This window comes from Carassius auratus, chromosome 1 (genome assembly GCF_003368295.1).
Source record: "Carassius auratus strain Wakin chromosome 1, ASM336829v1, whole genome shotgun sequence".
Lineage (NCBI taxonomy): Eukaryota > Metazoa > Chordata > Actinopteri > Cypriniformes > Cyprinidae > Carassius > Carassius auratus.
The window spans coordinates 1,463,592-1,482,044 of NC_039243.1; the positions used below are offsets into that span (position 1 = coordinate 1,463,592).

The 18,453-nt window shown below is 37.5% G+C and overlaps 2 protein-coding genes across 2 annotated transcripts; both read right to left on the reverse strand.

The window, feature by feature from the left end:
* Positions 1–4,127: 4,127 nt before the first annotated feature.
* On the reverse strand, positions 4,128–9,788 carry LOC113112023 (TNFAIP3-interacting protein 2-like). Its single transcript, XM_026277411.1, has 6 exons — positions 8,984–9,788; positions 8,205–8,498; positions 8,016–8,105; positions 7,550–7,840; positions 7,311–7,427; positions 4,128–6,724 (listed from the first exon to the last, which is right to left on the reverse strand). Exons 1-6 carry the CDS (start codon positions 9,392–9,394, stop codon positions 6,482–6,484), a joined length of 1,446 nt encoding a protein of 481 aa, XP_026133196.1. The 5' UTR covers positions 9,395–9,788; the 3' UTR covers positions 4,128–6,481.
* A 3,067-nt stretch (positions 9,789–12,855) lies between these two features.
* Positions 12,856–15,936, reverse strand: LOC113112094 (dentin sialophosphoprotein-like). Its single transcript, XM_026277539.1, has 9 exons — positions 15,739–15,936; positions 15,567–15,621; positions 15,435–15,482; positions 15,282–15,344; positions 14,803–14,832; positions 14,664–14,699; positions 14,523–14,555; positions 14,343–14,408; positions 12,856–14,259 (listed from the first exon to the last, which is right to left on the reverse strand). Exons 2-9 carry the CDS (start codon positions 15,618–15,620, stop codon positions 13,801–13,803), a joined length of 789 nt encoding a protein of 262 aa, XP_026133324.1. The 5' UTR covers position 15,621; positions 15,739–15,936; the 3' UTR covers positions 12,856–13,800.
* Positions 15,937–18,453: the final 2,517 nt, after the last annotated feature.

Genomic DNA, 18,453 nt, shown 5'->3' on the forward strand with positions numbered 1-18,453 from the left:
AATAATAGATATGCAAACATTTCGGATAATTTGCTCAAAATTTGAGGTGAAGTCATTATGAATAATTTTCGGTTTATTTTGCTTGGTTTTCTTTCCTGTGACTTTATTACCAGGGTGTGGCAGGTGCAAGTCGGTGAAACTATTCCTTCCAATCCAAGCACTGAGCATCACTGGAAGCAGATAATGCAGTATTATTGTTGCTGCTGAGGTAAGTGTGTTGAAAGTGAAAATAAACGTAAAAGCATTTCAGATTTTATCATTTAAGTAAGCATGCATTTCAAGTTAGCATGTCCTACTGAATGCATGTTGAGATCAAGGTTATATTTAAGTTAATATTTTTTAAATGTCTTCAGCAAAAAAACCACGTTAAATACTGCTGTTAAAATCATTTTCAAGTCTATTTGCCCTGTATGTCTCCTATTCCATTATATATGATTTTGGCTTTTTCACGTCAAAATTGCAACAAAAAGTGTGATTACCTCACTCTTCAAAGGATGCATTAGAATCCTGTTTTAAAATGGGAGGGAGGGCATATTTTTAATCTTAGAAACCACTTGACAGACTATTTCTATACATATAACTCCCACAGATAGGGAACTTTGGTCTCTCCATCATCATCACTTTGTTTTATGTAGGGCTTTTTTTTCTTTTTCTTCACTTCCTGCCAAAAACTTTTTCGCTGTGGTGGAACGCCTACCTCCATTTTAGCGCGTAACAAAGAAACACCAGGTTAGATGAATTTCTATTTGTCTTGTTAGAGATGATCTCATTTCGATAATGATGCTAAAAATACAGCATTGCCACCAAAGCTTAAAATTTGAAATGAAATCAAATAAAAAAAAAACAGTTATTTTAAATGGCATTCACAGTTTACAGTATTACTGTTTTAATTGTATTTTTTGATTAATTAAATAAGAATTAAAAAAATAAGGCTTATTTTAAAACAAAAGCATTTAAAAGCAAGAAGTGTAAAAAAAAATAAAAAAATTAATACAGTAATCTAATTTGTTACAGTAAACCGGAGTTAAAAGAAAATCAGTTAATAATTAAATATATTTATATGATTTAAATATGACCACGTGTTTGCCTGGAAAATCGGAGAATGAACAATGGGAGATTTTTCTGAATCTTTAGTTTTAGTTGACCAGTTTTAGTCACCCATGATGCAATGCTGGAGTTACCTCATTTATGTGAAATCTTTTTTTAGATAGACATTTCTGGTTGAGGCCAAATTCACTCTGTACTTTCAATATGAAGTTCAAAGTAGTTGTTTTGACAGAATGAGAAGTGCAACTACACAAGATGATGTATCAATACATCCCTTATCTTGTCTCCCATACTGAAAACCCACAAACCATTGTCTTCCATATGACATTTGGATATTATCAGTAGAGCGCAAGATGAATTGACTTGGCATATGCATCCCAATTTTCAACTGTCCTTTTATGATGCTCTTTTGAAAGGAATACTAGCGGAGCCTAGACGTCTTCAATCAGTCTTGGACAGTAACAGGGTCATAAAGAGCGCGAGAGCTGGGCTTATTAGAGAGAAATCAAAGATTGGAGATTAGATCTAGTTTGCAATCACTGGTGAAGATCTTTTCATTGAGGATGGCCCAGAGCTGGGGAGAAACGCAGACAGCTCAAGAGGGAAAACCCCCATCGTTCCACATACTGGAATTGACAATAGAGTTCTGTCTCAGCGCTGATCGCTCTTATCAAAAAAAAAAAAAAAAAAAACTCAACAGGCCACGATCACTCTAACACAGCTGGTAACAACAGCCCTTTAACTGATATCTCTACCGTACGGTTGAGCTTAATTTGATAGGGAATAAATCTATCAAAAGAAAGAGATGAGAGAGTAATCTTTCCACAGCTGTTCTACCCCATCTCTGTGTCTTCAGTTGCCATGGGGGGGGGGTTTGGGAATTTCCAGTTTTCTAGCGACAGCAGCAGTTTATTAAATTGCTTCTGGTCAGTCATCAGGTAGTAGGGTCAAACAAGCAATCAAGGAAGTAGGGATGAAACCCTTATCCAAAATCATGTGGACACCATACAGTTGATACGTCTGTAAAGGAGATCATATAACGCATATATTGCCAAATGTCTGTATGTGTTATAGAGACACTTAAATATCTCTTCTTTTTTTATCTTTGTGGACCCTGAAGGTTATGAAATGTATCCAAGATACTAATAAAGTCAAAGGGATGTTTATAACTATATCGAGGGAAAATAACTAATAGGAATAGTCCTCTGAATTTAAATCAAGATTTACCATGGACTGACAGCTCAACCATACGGTATAGTTTTATATAACATTTAAGTTATAAATTATTTATTAGATATCTACTGATAAGAATTTTAAGCTCCCTTTAGGGTTGTTAAAGAAAGTTAACTTTATTTTCCCATAAAGGGTTAAATAAGGAAGTTAGCCAATGCTCAGGAATTCCCTGCTTTCACAATCGGTCACATTTATTTCCCTCTTGGATAATCATAGCAGGTAAAGTTATGGATATTAATAGGTAAAAAAAAAAAGAAGAAGAAGCTTCACCATGGTAGGCTACTTGGAATTTTTTGTTGGTGTTTTTTGGCTGGTGTTGAATCTTTGAGTCGGTGGGCTAATTGTGTAAGTGACATTTTGTCTTTCTGTGAACAGTTTTACTGTAAAAGTCATGTGTTCATGTGACCTAATTATTTCCACTTCCTAAAGGTTGATTGTGGTGTGAGTGTGTGCTTTTCTGCAGTAGATGTGTGGGCCTCACTTTATTGTAGGTGTGTATGAATTGTGTATGCGGGGAATCCCTTCCAGCCTACCTTTCACTTCTCCAAGGAAAAAGGTTTCGTAAAAGAACAAAACTACAGCGGGCCCACACATCCATCACTTCAGCTTTTTGCATCTCCAGTTACCATCTACACAGCAAGCTTCTCGGTGACTTCACAACAAATGACTCCTGCAGATAGAAATATGACACTGTTCTTTGTAAAACTCATCCGAAGTGTGTTCTTGTGCTTGGGCGACGTCATTTCGAGAGTGGCGACTTGACTGAAGCAGAGCATGAAACTCCTGCTGGACTTTTCCCTCCTGCCCCCGTGGCAGCTAGCTAGGGTCGTGCGTCTGAGCTCATCAAGGGTTTATTGACTCAGGGGACAGTGGTGCTCTTTTACATGTCTGACGTGATCTTATATAATCTGAATAGGGGCCTGCACTTATGACCAGTTTCCCAGATGTAACACACTGGTGGTGGAAATAAAATACAAATTCACGAGGGAGCCATTTAGGAGCCAAATTACGTTTTGAGCAATATACACAAATGTCAATATTGTTTTGTAGGAATATTTCTGCCTGTTTGAAAAAAAGAAAAGGTAACAAGTATTGTTGATTATGGTTCACCCACCTTACAGTTTTACTCCCAAACAAGTTTCAATTTGACCGCACTATGCAGAGGCATCGAACAATGAACAGTTATATTTTTAGAATGAAATTTATTATGACATGATTCTGTTGTTGCGGTTAGTAATGGTTTCCAGTGGGTTTAAGAGTGATTGTCCACGATACACTATGCATATCCTAGCAAGCTGGAGAAAAAAAAAAGAATATATATACAGTACAGACCAAAAGTTTGGACACACCTTCTCATTCAAAGAGTTTTCTTTATTTTCCTGACTATGAAATTTGTAGAGTCACACTGAAGGAATCAAGGGCTATTCGACCAAGAAGGAGAGTGATGGGGTGCTGCACCAGATGACCTGGCCTCCACAGTCACCGGACCTGAACCCAGTCGAGATGGTTTAGGGGTGAGCTGGACCGCAGACAGAAGGCAAAAGGGCCAACAAGTGCTAAGCATCTCTCGGAGAACTCCTTCAAGACTGTTGGAAGACCATTTCAGGTGACTACCTCTTGAAGCTCATCAAGAGAATGCCAAGAGTGTGCAAAGCAGTAATCAAAGCAAAAGGTGGCTACTTTGAAGAACCTATTTTCAAAGACATATTTTCAGTTGTTTCACACTTTTTTGTTATGTATATAATGCCACGTGTTAATTCGTAGTTTTGATGCCTTCAGTGTGAATCTACAATTTTCATAGTCATGAAAATAAAGAAAACTCTGAATGAGAAGGTGTGTCTAAACTTTTGGTCTGTACTGTATATATACATATCTCAATTCATTCATTGTACTTCTTGTGGTTGCACACAGGAAGCACTTGTGCACTTGTAAGTTATAATAGAGTTTTGTAGTGATGAAATGTTTTTGTAGGCCAACCTAGAATTTTGCATCCCTCAACGAAAACCCAACCGATTTTTTCCTTTGGCTTTTGGATTATTGCAAAAAATAAGCTCTGTGACTGACAAAAAGTCATGATTCTTACATGTCTTGTTCATCATTCACAATTAGACAGGACTTTTATCTATTTTGAGGCCTAAAAACAGTCGGCAGATGTTAAAAGCTAAATGTAGGCCATTCTTAAGCTACATCACCAAGTGGTAACTTCAAAACACATACACACACACACACACACACACACACACACACACACTCCCTAGTTTTCAAGCGTGCAATTATGCACTAAACAAGGCTGTGAAAGCAGACTAGTGAGTAGATGAGATTGCCTGTTCTGCATGACATTTAATGTCCCCAACAACCTAGTCCCATTTAGATAAATGTCAAAATATCTCACGCTTGTATTAACCACAGATCTTATTTCAAGCATTTAACCAAAAGCCAACGGACTTCAGGATGATGGAACTAGAAGAGCTAAAATGCTAACTCGTTTCCAGGTTCTGTCCTACAAAATGTATGTCTGGACTCTATTAACTAATTCCACAGAACCACATAAGGATGCACACAAGCCTACAGACTATCACCAATGGTGACTTTATTATTTTGCTGCATTTTTGGGATTCTCAAACTTAATCCCTTCATTCTGGGTTGGATAATGTTTCTAGCATCTCAAAACCATGGCAGCAGTTTAGATTTTGATTTGTTGATATTAGTGTTCTAGTTTCAGTTAAAGACAACCTTGTTTGTTCCTATAGTCTCCTCCCCTTTAAATAACCAGTCCCACTATATCCCAACAGTCGCTTGTTTCTCTTCTAGTCACTTGTAGGCCTGGGGACAGCTGAGAATTTGCTGTAGTTATAGCCCGTCCATTCACTTGTGTTTGGGAAGGGGTTTTCCACCACTTGTGCGCATACACACACACTTTCAAATCCCATGGGACTTGAGTTTAATGCTTCATGACACACTTTGCCTCATGATCTTGCCAGCATTATCACAACTCTCTCAGTGTCTGGTTTCCCATATCTTCCTAAAATGTACCTTTGGCTGTACAAACACTGACAGACACGAACAAGATAAAACAGTTTAGAAGAGGGTCCTTAAGCAAATATTTTATTATAAAAAAATAAATCCTACTATAGTTATCACATTTCTCTGTCTCAGTTTGGCATCTCTATAATAATTTCTTATTGTCAATTAATGTTTTTGGTGTCAGTGCCTTAAAACCCCCCAAAAAGTGTTCAGATACACTTTAATAGAAGACCATTTTGTCATACGCAGCATCTGAGACGTGAAAATTTCACAGGGAACTTCCTCTCTTACTTAAAACTAGAATGTTTTCAGCTGCAGAGGGGGATCGAATGGCAAGTACCTCACAGTCAAAAAGTGCCTGACGGAGCCATTTAACATTTTTAACCAGAAACTAATGTTTGATATATATGTATATGAATCAGAAAGTCAAATGTTGAAAGAGTATTTATAGTGTGTGCTGTTCTGCTCTGTATATTCTGGTACAAATGAACATCTCTGATTTAAAATGTAAGCCCAAGGCAAATACTAACAACACACTTACAAATAAAAAAAAATGAAATATTAAAATAGCACCATAACAAAAACAGTATCGGACAGTCTAATAACAATGAAGCTTATGTATTAAATATAAAAGGTTATGTACATTTATCATCCGTATTTGGCAATAATAAAATAAAATAGTAAAAAGTGCATACTATGTCTTTACATGAGGTATATGATACCAATTTGACAATTCATTTGAATTATACACAGATCTGCAATACAGTATTTAGCTAAATTTGATTGAAACTAATACAAAATGTCCCATACTTAAAACCATAAAACCAAACAAATGACAAAACCCAGTGACTTATAAACCAAAAATGCTTGAGATTGAATAACTTTTCGTAACCAAACCATCTGCATTCAATGACAGCCCATGTGAACTGGGAATGACGCACCCAAAGTCACGTCTTGAGTCCTATGCCACAGGCGACCTTCTTAACACCAACTAAGCCCACAATCGAAAAGCCAAGTAAAAAAACAACAAAAAAAAACTCTTCCTGCGACACGATCCTGTTCAAACGTGTCCCTGCCTTCATCAACATCCTGTCAAACATCCCATAGTCTGCAAGCGTGTAGTGATTCTGTCCTCAGTGCTTTCAGTGCCCTGTGAAAAGTCAGTGAGGTGAGAGACTCACAGCTTGGCACACTCGTCCCAGTGTTTTAGGTACTCGGCCGTGTGCTCGTCGTCATATGTGGTGAGACAGCGAGGGCACTGCAGTTCAGCGGCTCCCTGCGGTGCCGTGTTACTGATAGTCCTCTTTGAGTTAGTTTCTGGGGGACTGTTTCTTAGTGGTTCGGCAGTGTCCGTCTGTCGGTGGGGAACTTTTTTTAGGCCCATGTGAAGTCGCCGTGAGGATGAGGTATCTTGGACACCCTGAGTGATGAAGAAAACACTTGTGTTATTTAAAGGATATTGGACTTGGATTTTAAAATCTCATGCTGGTTGGGTTGTAATGAAAAAATGGTAACCTAAATATGGTAAATGCACTGGTTTTATTTTTAAGATAATATAATTGAATATAGCTGAATCAACCTAGATACATTAAAGGGGTCACAATGATGTGATTTCAAGTTTTCCTTTCTCTTTGGAGTGTTACAAGCTCTTGGTGCATAAAGAAGATCTGTAAAGTTGCGAAGACTAAAGTCTCAAATCCAAAGAGATATTCTTTATAAAATTAAGAGTCAACCACTCCTACCTTAAGCAGCTCATTCTAACACCCCCCCCCCCCCCCCAACATGCCTACGGTACGATGTGGGAAGATTTCCATGACACTGTAAATAGCCTACAATGCCGGTGTCTGTTTCTATGAAGTGGGGGCAATTCTAACTTTGCTAGGACAGTCTTGTGCTTCTAACTCACAACCTGTAAGTATGTTTTCATATTCATAAGAATTTGGCTTCTTGCCATAAAAAGGTCAAATTAACTTTTCAAGAATTTGCGGTCTTTTAATGTGGCTTGCCTGTGTGCGTATTTGCAGTTGAAGTCGCCCAACTTCATCTTGAAGATCCAGGATTTTACCCTGAGCCCTTTCTCGGTCTGCCCTCTCCGATTTGAAGTCCTCAATATAGGCCAAAACCTACAAAAGAACAAAGAACGGATTGGTTTATGGGCAGCAATCCAAACAAACCAACTTCTCACTTTGGTTGTGACTTTCTGTTTAAGAGGAATTCAGAATCTGCAAGTTGAACTGATAAAGACCTGCTGCTCAAGCATCTGAATGCGTTCCCGGTCTCTTCTTTTACTTTCATCCCTCTCTCTGCTGAGTCTCTCGCACTCCATCATCTTGTCCTGCAGGAGGCCATTGAGCCGCGCGATCTCCTGCTGTAACAAAGGCATGCTGCCCGCGACCAGAGCCGGAGCCAGAGTCTGGGTCAGGGTCGGACCTGCAGATGCCAGACCATTTGACTCTTTCAACTTCTGACACAATCCCCTCACGCAATCCTCTCTACTGGAGTCATACTTCTGCCACTTTGAGTTTAAACTTTCCACCTGAGATGGAACAAAAGCATGTATTTATGATGTGAACAGAAAAAAAAAAAAAGACATTTTCCAAGAATATTTTACATTGGTTCTTTCCATAAAAGGTACAGAGTGACATTTTCTGCAAATGAAACGGGTAAAACAAATGTCAGTGAGTGATGATCAAACAACGTGTGATCCTTACATATGCAACTCTCTTTTTAAGCTGGTCATTCTCCTCTTCTAACTTGCTGATGATGACATTTAGATGAGGAACTTCAGGGGAATCATTTGTCTGATGAAGACACAAAAGCAAGGTCAAATATAGTTTTAAATTAAAGTGTTTTAAAGGTGGTCCAGATGTTGTAAAATACTGATAGTTTCCCCAACACACCTCATTTGCTTGAGTTCTCTGATCTGTCATGACTGTCTTGCTTTTCTCTTCCTCCAGCCGCCCCAAAAGCTCCTGGCACACCTGCACGGTGGCCCCCAGCTGTGCTCTCAACTGCTCGGCTTCTTCAGCGAGAGAGTTGCAAAGGACGGCCCTGGTGGCCTGTGTCCGATCGATTTCGGCCAATGTGGAGCGCAGTCGCTGGATCTCCCTCTCTTTCTCCTGCTCGGGCCTTTCCCTGATGGTCTCCAGCTCTTGATCCTTCTCCTTCAACTTTTCTTGCAATCTCTGGATCTCCTGGAAAAAGCAAACAGTCAGAAGACCCCTTCATGGGTATTTCCTGACAGGTGAACGTGAACAAGAAATTCACTTAATCTCACCACAGCTCAAGCACACACTGTTAAGTAATCATGTGTTAATGAACAAATGGAAACTCGCAAACCTCTTGAGAAAAAAAAACAAACAAACAAACTGAAACCACTGTAAATTAGTCTGTTCTTATTAGTTAACCAGACTTTTGGGCACTTTTCAAATGGTGAGACTGGAAGACCAGTTTAAACCAGCTAGGACTACCAAATCGTTGTAGACTGGATTAAGCGCTTTATTTTTATTATTATTGTTGTTCACTTGATTGAATTAAAGTATTTTTTACAAAGAAGACATACATAACAGCTTTACAGTGCTTTTGTTTGTAAAATGTGCTGAGAAAAAAAAAAAAAAACTTGGCATGTTTTTGTAGATAGGAGAATCAGGAAGACATATGAAAATGTGTTTTAACTTACTGTTTTACTGGATTCCAGTTTCTGGGCGGTGTCCACCTCTGACTCCTTGACTTTTTGCTTTAATTTGCAAATTTCCTTACACAAACTTTCGATGAGAGATTTCGACGGCCCTACAAAATAGGGCTCCTCTCCCTCCATGACCAATGTTTTCTCATAGTTCCCCAGTCTTGCCCTCAAATCGATAATAATTCCTTCTTTGGAGGAGACCAGTTGATTTAAACGAGAGATTTCTTGTTGTGTTTCGTGGTAAAATGTGTTGAGTGTAGAGTAGCTGCGCAACTTCGCCCTCAGCGCCTCGTTCTCCCTCTTTACCTCATCCATGCTGAACATAATCCGCTCACGCGTTAAAGGCAATATATAAAGTTCGGTTTTCCCATAGATTGTACAGGTTTGAGTGTCATAGGCTGGCATGCGTCTGCTGGAGACCAAAGGCAGAAAGCTTCAGCTTGTGAGAGCCTCACTCAATTTCGAAATTATTTTATGAAGAGGGGATTTCCTTGCGGGGACTTCCCCATCTCAAACTGGGTAACTTATATTTTTTCTCGCGTTTCACATTAAACGTCGAAAAATAGTTCGGTAACGGCCCTACTTTTGGCATCAAAAGAGTTAATTGTCGAGTCGTGTGGGGTTTAATTGTTATTTTACACATTTTACAGACAGTTGACGCTCCTATCGGTATCAGGTTTAGGAAGATCACAGAACAGCTTGACACCCGGATGTTGCGCGTGCACAAATATTGCGCGCGACCTGTACTCTTCGCAGCCTACGCTGCCAGTGACGCGACGCGGCAAACTAGAGTAGCCTACACTGCTTCCTTGATTGTCATAAGACAAGACATATAGTCCCTTATATATGGCCATTGTGCAATGCGTGTGAAGGGAGCTGCCTGTGGAACTTGGCTCACTAGGACTGATGGCTTTCAGATAACAGAAGACATATTTAGACACATAAAATTAAGCCAAGGCATGAATCTGATGAAAGTATGGGAAAGTAAAACATTTTTCACGTCTTTTAAAGGGTTAGTCAACCCAAACATGAAAAATCATTTACTTAACCTCTTGTCCTTCTAGATTAGTCATCTTCCTTTCTGCAGAATGCAAAAGAGGATATTTGGGGGAATGTTGATTTCAGTTCCCTTTCACTTCCATTGTAATTTTTTTTTTCTCCTTACAATGAAAGTAAATGGAACCGGAACAGCTTGGTTACCAAAATTCTTCAAACTTCATACAAGTTTGGAATGACATAAGGGGGGAGTAGATGATGACAGAATTTATTTTGTGATGCTTATCCCTTTAAGTACAATTCAGGAACATTGGTTGGCTTACAATGTTATATATATATATATATATATATATATATATATATATATATATATATATATATATATATATATATATATATATATATATATATATACAGTATTGTTCAAAATAATAGCAGTACAATGTGACTAACCAGAATAATCAAGGTTTTTAGTATATTTTTTATTGCTACGTGGCAAACAAGTTACCAGTAGGTTCAGTAGATTGTCAGAAAACAAACAAGACCCAGCATTCATGCACGCTCTTAAGGCTGTGCAATTGGGCAATTAGTTGAAAGGGGTGTGTTCAAAAAAAATAGCAGTGTCTACCTTTGACTGTACAAACTCAAAACTATTTTGTACAAACATTTTTTTTTTTTTTTTCTGGGATTTAGCAATCCTGTGAATCACTAAACTAATATTTAGTTGTATGACCACAGTTTTTTAAAACTGCTTGACATCTGTGTGGCATGGAGTCAACCAACTTGTGGCACCTCTCAGCTGTTATTCCACTCCATGATTCTTTAACAACATTCCACAATTCATTCATATTTCTTGGTTTTGCTTCAGAAACAGCATTTTTGATATCACCCCACAAGTTCTCAATTGGATTAAGGTCTGGAGATTGGGCTGGCCACTCCATAACATTAATTTTGTTGGTTTGGAACCAAGACTTTGCCCGTTTACTAGTGTGTTTTGGGTCATTGTCTTGTTGAAACAACCATTTCAAGGGCATGTCCTCTTCAGCATAGGGCAACATGACCTCTTCAAGTATTTTAACATATGCAAACTGATCCATGATCCCTGGTATGCGATAAATAGGCCCAACACCATATAGGAGAAACATGCCCATATCATGATGCTTGCACCTCCATGCTTCACTGTCTTCACTGTGTACTGTGGCTTGAATTCAGAGTTTGGGGGTCGTCTCACAAACTGCCTGTGGCCCTTGGACCCAAAAAGAACAATTTTACTCTCATCAGTCCACAAAATGTTCCTCCATTTCTCTTTAGGCCAGTTGATGTGTTCTTTGGCAAATTGTAACCTCTTCTGCACATGCCTTTTTTTTAACAGAGGGACTTTGCGGGGGATTCTTGAAAATAGATTAGCTTCACACAGACGTCTTCTAACTGTCACAGTACTTACAGGTAACTCCAGACTGTCTTTGATCATCCTGGAGGTGATCATTGGCTGAGCCTTTGCCATTCTGGTTATTCTTCTATCCATTTTGATTGTTGTCTTCCGTTTTCTTCCATGTCTCTCTGGTTTTGCTCTCCATTTTAAGGCATTGGAGATCATTTTAGCTGAACAGCCTATCATTTTTTGCACCTCTTTATAGGTTTTCCCCTCTCTAATCAACTTTTTAATCAAAGTACGCTGTTCTTCTGAACAATGTCTTGAACGACCCATTTTCCTCAGCTTTCAAATGCATGTTCAACAAGTGTTGGCTTCATCCTTAAATAGGGGCCACCTGATTCACACCTGTTTCTTCACAAAATTGATGACCTCAGTGATTGAATGCCACACTGCTATTTTTTTGAACACACCCCTTTCAACTAATTCAACTAATTGCCCAATTGCACAGCCTTAAGAGCGTGCATATCATGAATGCTGGGTCTCATTTGTTTTCTGAGAATCTACTGAACCTACTGGTAACTTGTTTGCCACGTAGCAATAAAAAAATATACGAAAAACCTTGATTATTCTGGTTAGTCACATTGTACTGCTATTATTTTGAACAATACTGTATATATACACACAGACCAAAAGTTTGGACACACCTTCTCATTCAAAGAGTTTTCTTTATTTTCATGATTATGAAAATTGTAGATTCACATTGAAGGCATCAAAACTATGAATAACACGTGTAATTATATATGGAATTATATACATAACAAAAAAGTGTGAAACAACTGAAAATATGTCATATTCTAGTTTCTTCAAAGTAGCCACCTTTTGCTTTGATTACTGCTTTGCACACTCTTGGCATTCTCTTGATGAATCTTGAAGGAGTTCCCCAAGAGATGCTTAGCACTTGTTGACCCTTTTTCCTTCTGTCTGCGGTCCAGCTCACCCCTAAACCATCTCGATTGGGTTCAGGTCCGGTGACCGTGGAGGCCAGGTTATCTGGTGCAGCACCCCATCACTCTCCTTCTTGGTCAAATAGCCCTTGATGCCTTCAGTGTGACTCTACAATTTTCATAGTCATGAAAATAAAGAAAACTCTTTGAATGACATGTGTCCAAACTTTTGGTCTGTACTGTGTGTGTATATATATATATATACTGCAGATTTGAAACGTCATGCTTTTTTTTCCCAAAAACAGAGTTTTATGATGAATGTGTAGTGGTGCGAAATGAAAGCATTCACATTGGGTTTTTATTGAGCGCATGCAAAACGGGTAAGTAATTGTTTTGTTACCAATTAATAATTTGATGGTACCATATTATAGCATATGGCACCTGAGCAGAAAACTGGGAAATAGCATCTGACAACAGTTTTTACCCCTTCTTGTCATAATGGATAATGCCTGCCATTATCTTGGATCACATGTGTCAATTGTCTAGACAATGAAAGCCAATGGCACTTAGTCTGTTATCTGAAGATTGAACTATAAAACAGTCATTTTAATTATACAGTAATTAACAAACTTACCATGTCTAAACCCCCATTCTTAGCATTAGGAATCTTTATTCCTCTGCCAAAAGCAGCACACATGAAACAGCAGAAAGTCCCGCTCATCATGTTTGTGTGAGTTCATGATTTTCTGCCTATAGGGAAACCCCACCGCTGTTCTTTAAAGTTTGCCACCATCTTGTGGTGTCAAAACAGCAATGACATGGGTTTGACAGACATTATATAGTACTTGTAAATAAGTCAGTCGCACACAAACATAATTATTGCAATATTTCCCTGATGAAAGTGCTCTTTCATGCTTGATGTTACACAACAGCCATTTCAGCTCTCTATACACATTTTTATTGTTTAGGCATGCTTGTGCAAAGGTATGAACTAAATCTGTAAAATTATAGGCAGTGAAGTTGGTAATTACACTTGGATTGCATTAAGGCAACCCTTTCATTTTAGGAATGTATGGTGCTTGCATGCAATTTTTTAGCATTAAGAATTCTTGGGAAAAACAGCAGTCGTGCGATGCTTGACTTTTTATTCAATTTATTTATTTGAAAATGGTTAATACCAACAGTATAAATAAAGGACTACAAATTCTATACACATACAAAATACTACACACATCTCCAGCTTCACAGAAATAAAAAAAAACGCAAAGTACTGTATAAAATCTAAATATCAACGTAGGCTTACAATGTTTAATTTATAGTTCAAAATCGACTGAGGTACCATTATTGTTTAATGATTTATATTAATATTATATAAATTCCTTACATACTCTTCTTTAAATATTTTCCTTAATAGAACATTCCCATTTTAATATTCCTGGGATTTCCACTTGCAGATATCAGAGCATTGAGTCATAAAATGATGCCTTAAACTGCTGTTAGGGCTCAGTGACATCAGGCATTAGGATGCCATTGAAAGGGTCCATTGCACCATCATCACCGATATCCAGAGGAAAGTCTTCCTTGCTGTCACATTCTTGGCTGTCAGCCCCTGGCTTGCACTCAGCGGAGCGACTTTCGCTGTCCACTGGGCTGTTTTTGGACTCCGTGCTTTCGCTGCTGCTGCTGCTGCTACTGCTGCTGCTGCTATTGCTGGTTCTGTACTCAGCACCGTCAACACTGTTTTCACTGCTTTCACTGCTTTCACTTGTGTCGGCACTGTTATCCTCCTCATTTGTGTTCAGAGCAACTGTTTCCTTGCTTTCACTTGATTCACTGCTTTCACTTTTTTTTGACGCAACACTAGTGGACATGATGTCATTCTCTTCTGGCTGGCTGGTCACTTGCACTTTGCCATTGTTGTTAATATGGACCCATTTGAGCGTGTAGATCCAGCCCTGTGTAGATGCATTATGATTATGATAGTCATCATTCCTGTGTTAGCACACATGTATGATGCATGAAATTGGATGTTCCTTACCCTACGAACATTTTCTTTACTGCTTTGAGTGTTATCTGATGTCAGTGCAGTCTCGCTTTTTCCAGACTAGATAGCCATAGATGACAGAACATAGGACAGTATAAACAGGAAACCAATTTCTCTGCAATCTGTAAGCTTTAGAGCGTGAGTTTTAGGTTATGTTAGGGTAAAGTAACTTACCAGACTTTCCACAGAATGGCTTTCACTAGAAATCTTGACATATATAAAAAAAAAAAAAAAAGATATTTGCAGTCATATTCATCTTTTAATTGATTTTGTAAATTTGTGAAAAGATATAATGAAAATGATGATTAGTTATACCGGTTCATTTGAGTCCGATTCAGTTGATTCTGAACTCTGTCAAGAAAACAGGGAAAGTGAAGTGAGCCTATTCTCTTAACAGAAATATATACAAATATTTTGTCATTAGATGTGTTATCATAACAGTATTTGCACTTACACTGCTGTCTGAGACAGTGTCCTTAGACCTCTGCAAGCAAATAAATACATGTTTTATTTGTACATTATTCTTTTTCATTAAAGATTCAAAATACCATACAAAAGTGTTCTTAATTTGTTTTTATTAGAAATTTGTAATTACATGCATTTTCGTATATAGTTGGATATTTTTGGGGCAAAACTAAAACAAAAAAAACACCTACTTCAACTTAAACACTTTAAAAAAAGTTCAGTTATGCATTTCATTTTTTATTATAATCAAATCCTTTCATCTGCAATTCCTTTCAACTTGCAACATGCAAGTCCTTAAAAAATGAAGTTAAATTGGTTAAATTATTTTGTTGTTAAATTAATAATTTTTTACCTGGTTCACTTTTTCTTTTTAAAGACATTAAAAACATATATACAGTTGTCCCTCCTTCTAGATATGCATTAAGTTTATTTTTGTATAAATGACATGGAATTTGACTGAAAGCGTACCTCTTCTGAAAGTTCTGAGGTATTACTCTGGTCGGAGGATTCAGACATCGAAGAGCTTTCTGACTGTGAAATATAAAAGATTATAAAACATCTCTACCTAAAACACTTTTAAACTTGACAAAGTTTCTTTAAAATAAACTGAGCATCGCTTACAGAGTTGGATGCATGCTGAATAATCTCCATAGCCCTTTTATGCAAGATCTGTGTGATAATTCAAGAAAGAAACATTGTCAAATGTTTGGAAGGACAGAAGAACATTTCAACATTATCCACTGCAGTACTCACTGGATTAGCACAGGCTGCTCCCAGCAGACAGAGAATCAGTATGGCAGGTTTCATTCTGAAATACAAAATTTGGTGAATAAAAATCCATATTGTTATTTATTATGTTTTAACATTATTACGTTTTGACATTTCTGCTCAAAAATAAAATATAGTGTAGGTATGAAAACCTTACCTTTCTCTTCTCTTAGTCCAAAGTCCAAGAAAGCAGAAGAGATTAAATGAATGAGAGTACTTTACGGAGACTGTTTATAGCTAAAGCCAAGGACTGGATTTAATGGTATGTCTAGAGAAAGTGCTATTTAACAGGCTGGCTCTTCACGAAGGTAACAGCATCACTTCCTGCTTGAAACACTCAGATTACTGTGGGGGCACTTTAACTGGAGCTGGAATATACAAGAAAATGAGAGTGCCACAGTAAGAATGTTTACATAATGCAATGACACACTACAGTGCGCGCTCACCCAAACTTCCTCTCCTGTACATGTCTATTTTAGGATGCTAAACTATAGGGTGTGTGGCCTCTAAACGCGGAGTAAGAGTACTGTCTGATCCCACACTGAGACAGGAAGTCCATAATGAGAGCATTCCAACACAGAGCATTTCTTTTTTTTTCATAGAAAAGCACGAATGTATATTAATGTATTTTTTAAATTCTATATGTTTATTATGAACCTTATGTTTATAAGCTGTTGAAAACAACAAATGGCATCATACTTTTGTGATAGCTTGCTTATATAAATATCCTTAATATCCCCACATTGATTTTTTTTTTCTTCTCTCACCATTTCCTGAAGCTCCATATTTAGAGTGCAACTTGTGTGTGTGTGCGTGTGTGTGTGTGTGTGTGTTGGTGAAGAGTAGAATATTTTAATTTTACAAACATTCCTCACTATCATAATCGTTTTCATTGCAATGTACCCAGAAACCCACATTCAGCAGCACACCGAGATGTATACTGATAATGCTGCGTGCAGAGGAAATATAAAACAATTTATAATGGTTCAGTAATGAAAATTCAGCTTTCGCAATTTGAGTGGAATTTGCTTGCAGTTATAATTGGATTTCCTGAGAAAAGTGGAAAGGGTAGATGTGCGAAAGATATAAGGGAAAGGGAAACTTCAAGAAACAGAGAGAATTATTATTATATTATCGTATTTCCAGAATGTTATCGTAAAACTAGCCAAACTGTTATCTTACGGTGTTGTTGGAAAGCACACAATCATTTAAATGTCTTAAAATATACTTTTTATAAAATATGTATTTTATTTTAATAGACCTGAATAAACTGATACGCTCTTACCAAATAGGTGCACAGTTATACAGTTATACACAGGCCCAGGGGCCCAAGCGAGGGGAAGAAAAAAAAATGAGGAGTGTCTTTACATTAAGTGCAAATAATGCACTTGTTGGCAAATGCTATTTACAGCAGCTCCGCCCACCAACGTCTGGTTGACACTCACTACTAAAAAAGACACATTCGATTCGATGGCTTCAGTGGCGTAGGCAGTAGAGGGTCAGATTCACAAAAATATCCTTTGACACGATTGACCCGGTTTCGAGTTCGCCACTCACACAAATTTTTGTGTAAATTGGATATAGAGCCAGCCATTCTGACAAACTTTCGAACTCATGAAAATGTTTCTATTTTCAAAACGTTAGTTGGTACGAATGGTGTTTTATATATATATATATATATATATATATATATATATATATATATATATATATATATATATATATATATATATATATATATATGAACAAGACATTGTACCAAGGGGCCTCTGAATTCCTAATCCAGGCCTGACTCCGATGAAAATTCAAGGTCTGGAAAAGCACTGAATGGCTTTTAATATCTGCTTTTAGCTTTGAATTTCAAAATTCCCTGTCCCAGGGCTGTTCATAACTTCAAGATCTGAAAAAATAATTACCAAGCATCAGGTTTTCCACATAGATGTGAAATAGATGTCTTAAACATTTTAAGAAAACATAAATAGTTTGTTAAAATACAATGTTAAATAACCTGAATCCAAAATTGCTAATAGACTTGAAACATTTTTACATTTTTAATGTTGCAGCGAGTTCAAATTTGTAACTGTGTTTTTGAGTGACTTTCTGTCCCTCTGTTCTTCTTTCCCCACCCCCCACCGAAGCTTCAGTTAGTTGTGTCTCTTTGAATGGCCCAGTGCAGATCAAGGGCATCTGATGCACAGAGCTGAGGGGGAGGCATAAGGGAGTGAGAGGTACTTTGACTGCCTGCCTCTGGGTTACTCTCTGTGACTCGAAAATTCTTCCCCTTTTTACCGGCGATATCAGAACTCAGGTAAGTCTCAAACTGCAATTTCTATCTAATTGAATTAATTAAATGATCACTTCTGAATTAATAATAAGGCAATGCAGAAAAACCCGACACCTATAGTATTGGTTTCATCAATAACAAATGTACATTTTCATTTATTTGCAGTTTTTAAATGCTGGAGATTCTTCTAGCACAAATTGATTCCTTTTAATTGCAAGCTTGTTTCTGAAAGTATTTTACAGGAATTAAAATGTGCACAACGTAATTTTTGTCATTCATGAAAATGTATTGTGCATGTTTGGAAAAAAAATAAGAATAAAACAAGTATTTAAAAAAATAAAATAAATAATAATAAAAGGAATTATATAAAAAAAAAGTTATAAATCATCTTTTGGCATGCAGTATCTTCATGCCATTGCACCCCGTTTATTGTCAATATCAACATGGCTAAAAATGGGCACATTGTCTCTCTGTAGGAAGAAAAAAAAGCTTGTGTACTTAGTGGACTCTTTTTCCAGTCTACTAGCTTCTGATGTTTGCTTTGCCCCTCCGGACTTTGAATGTGACTTTTGAGTGGGGCTCATCTCC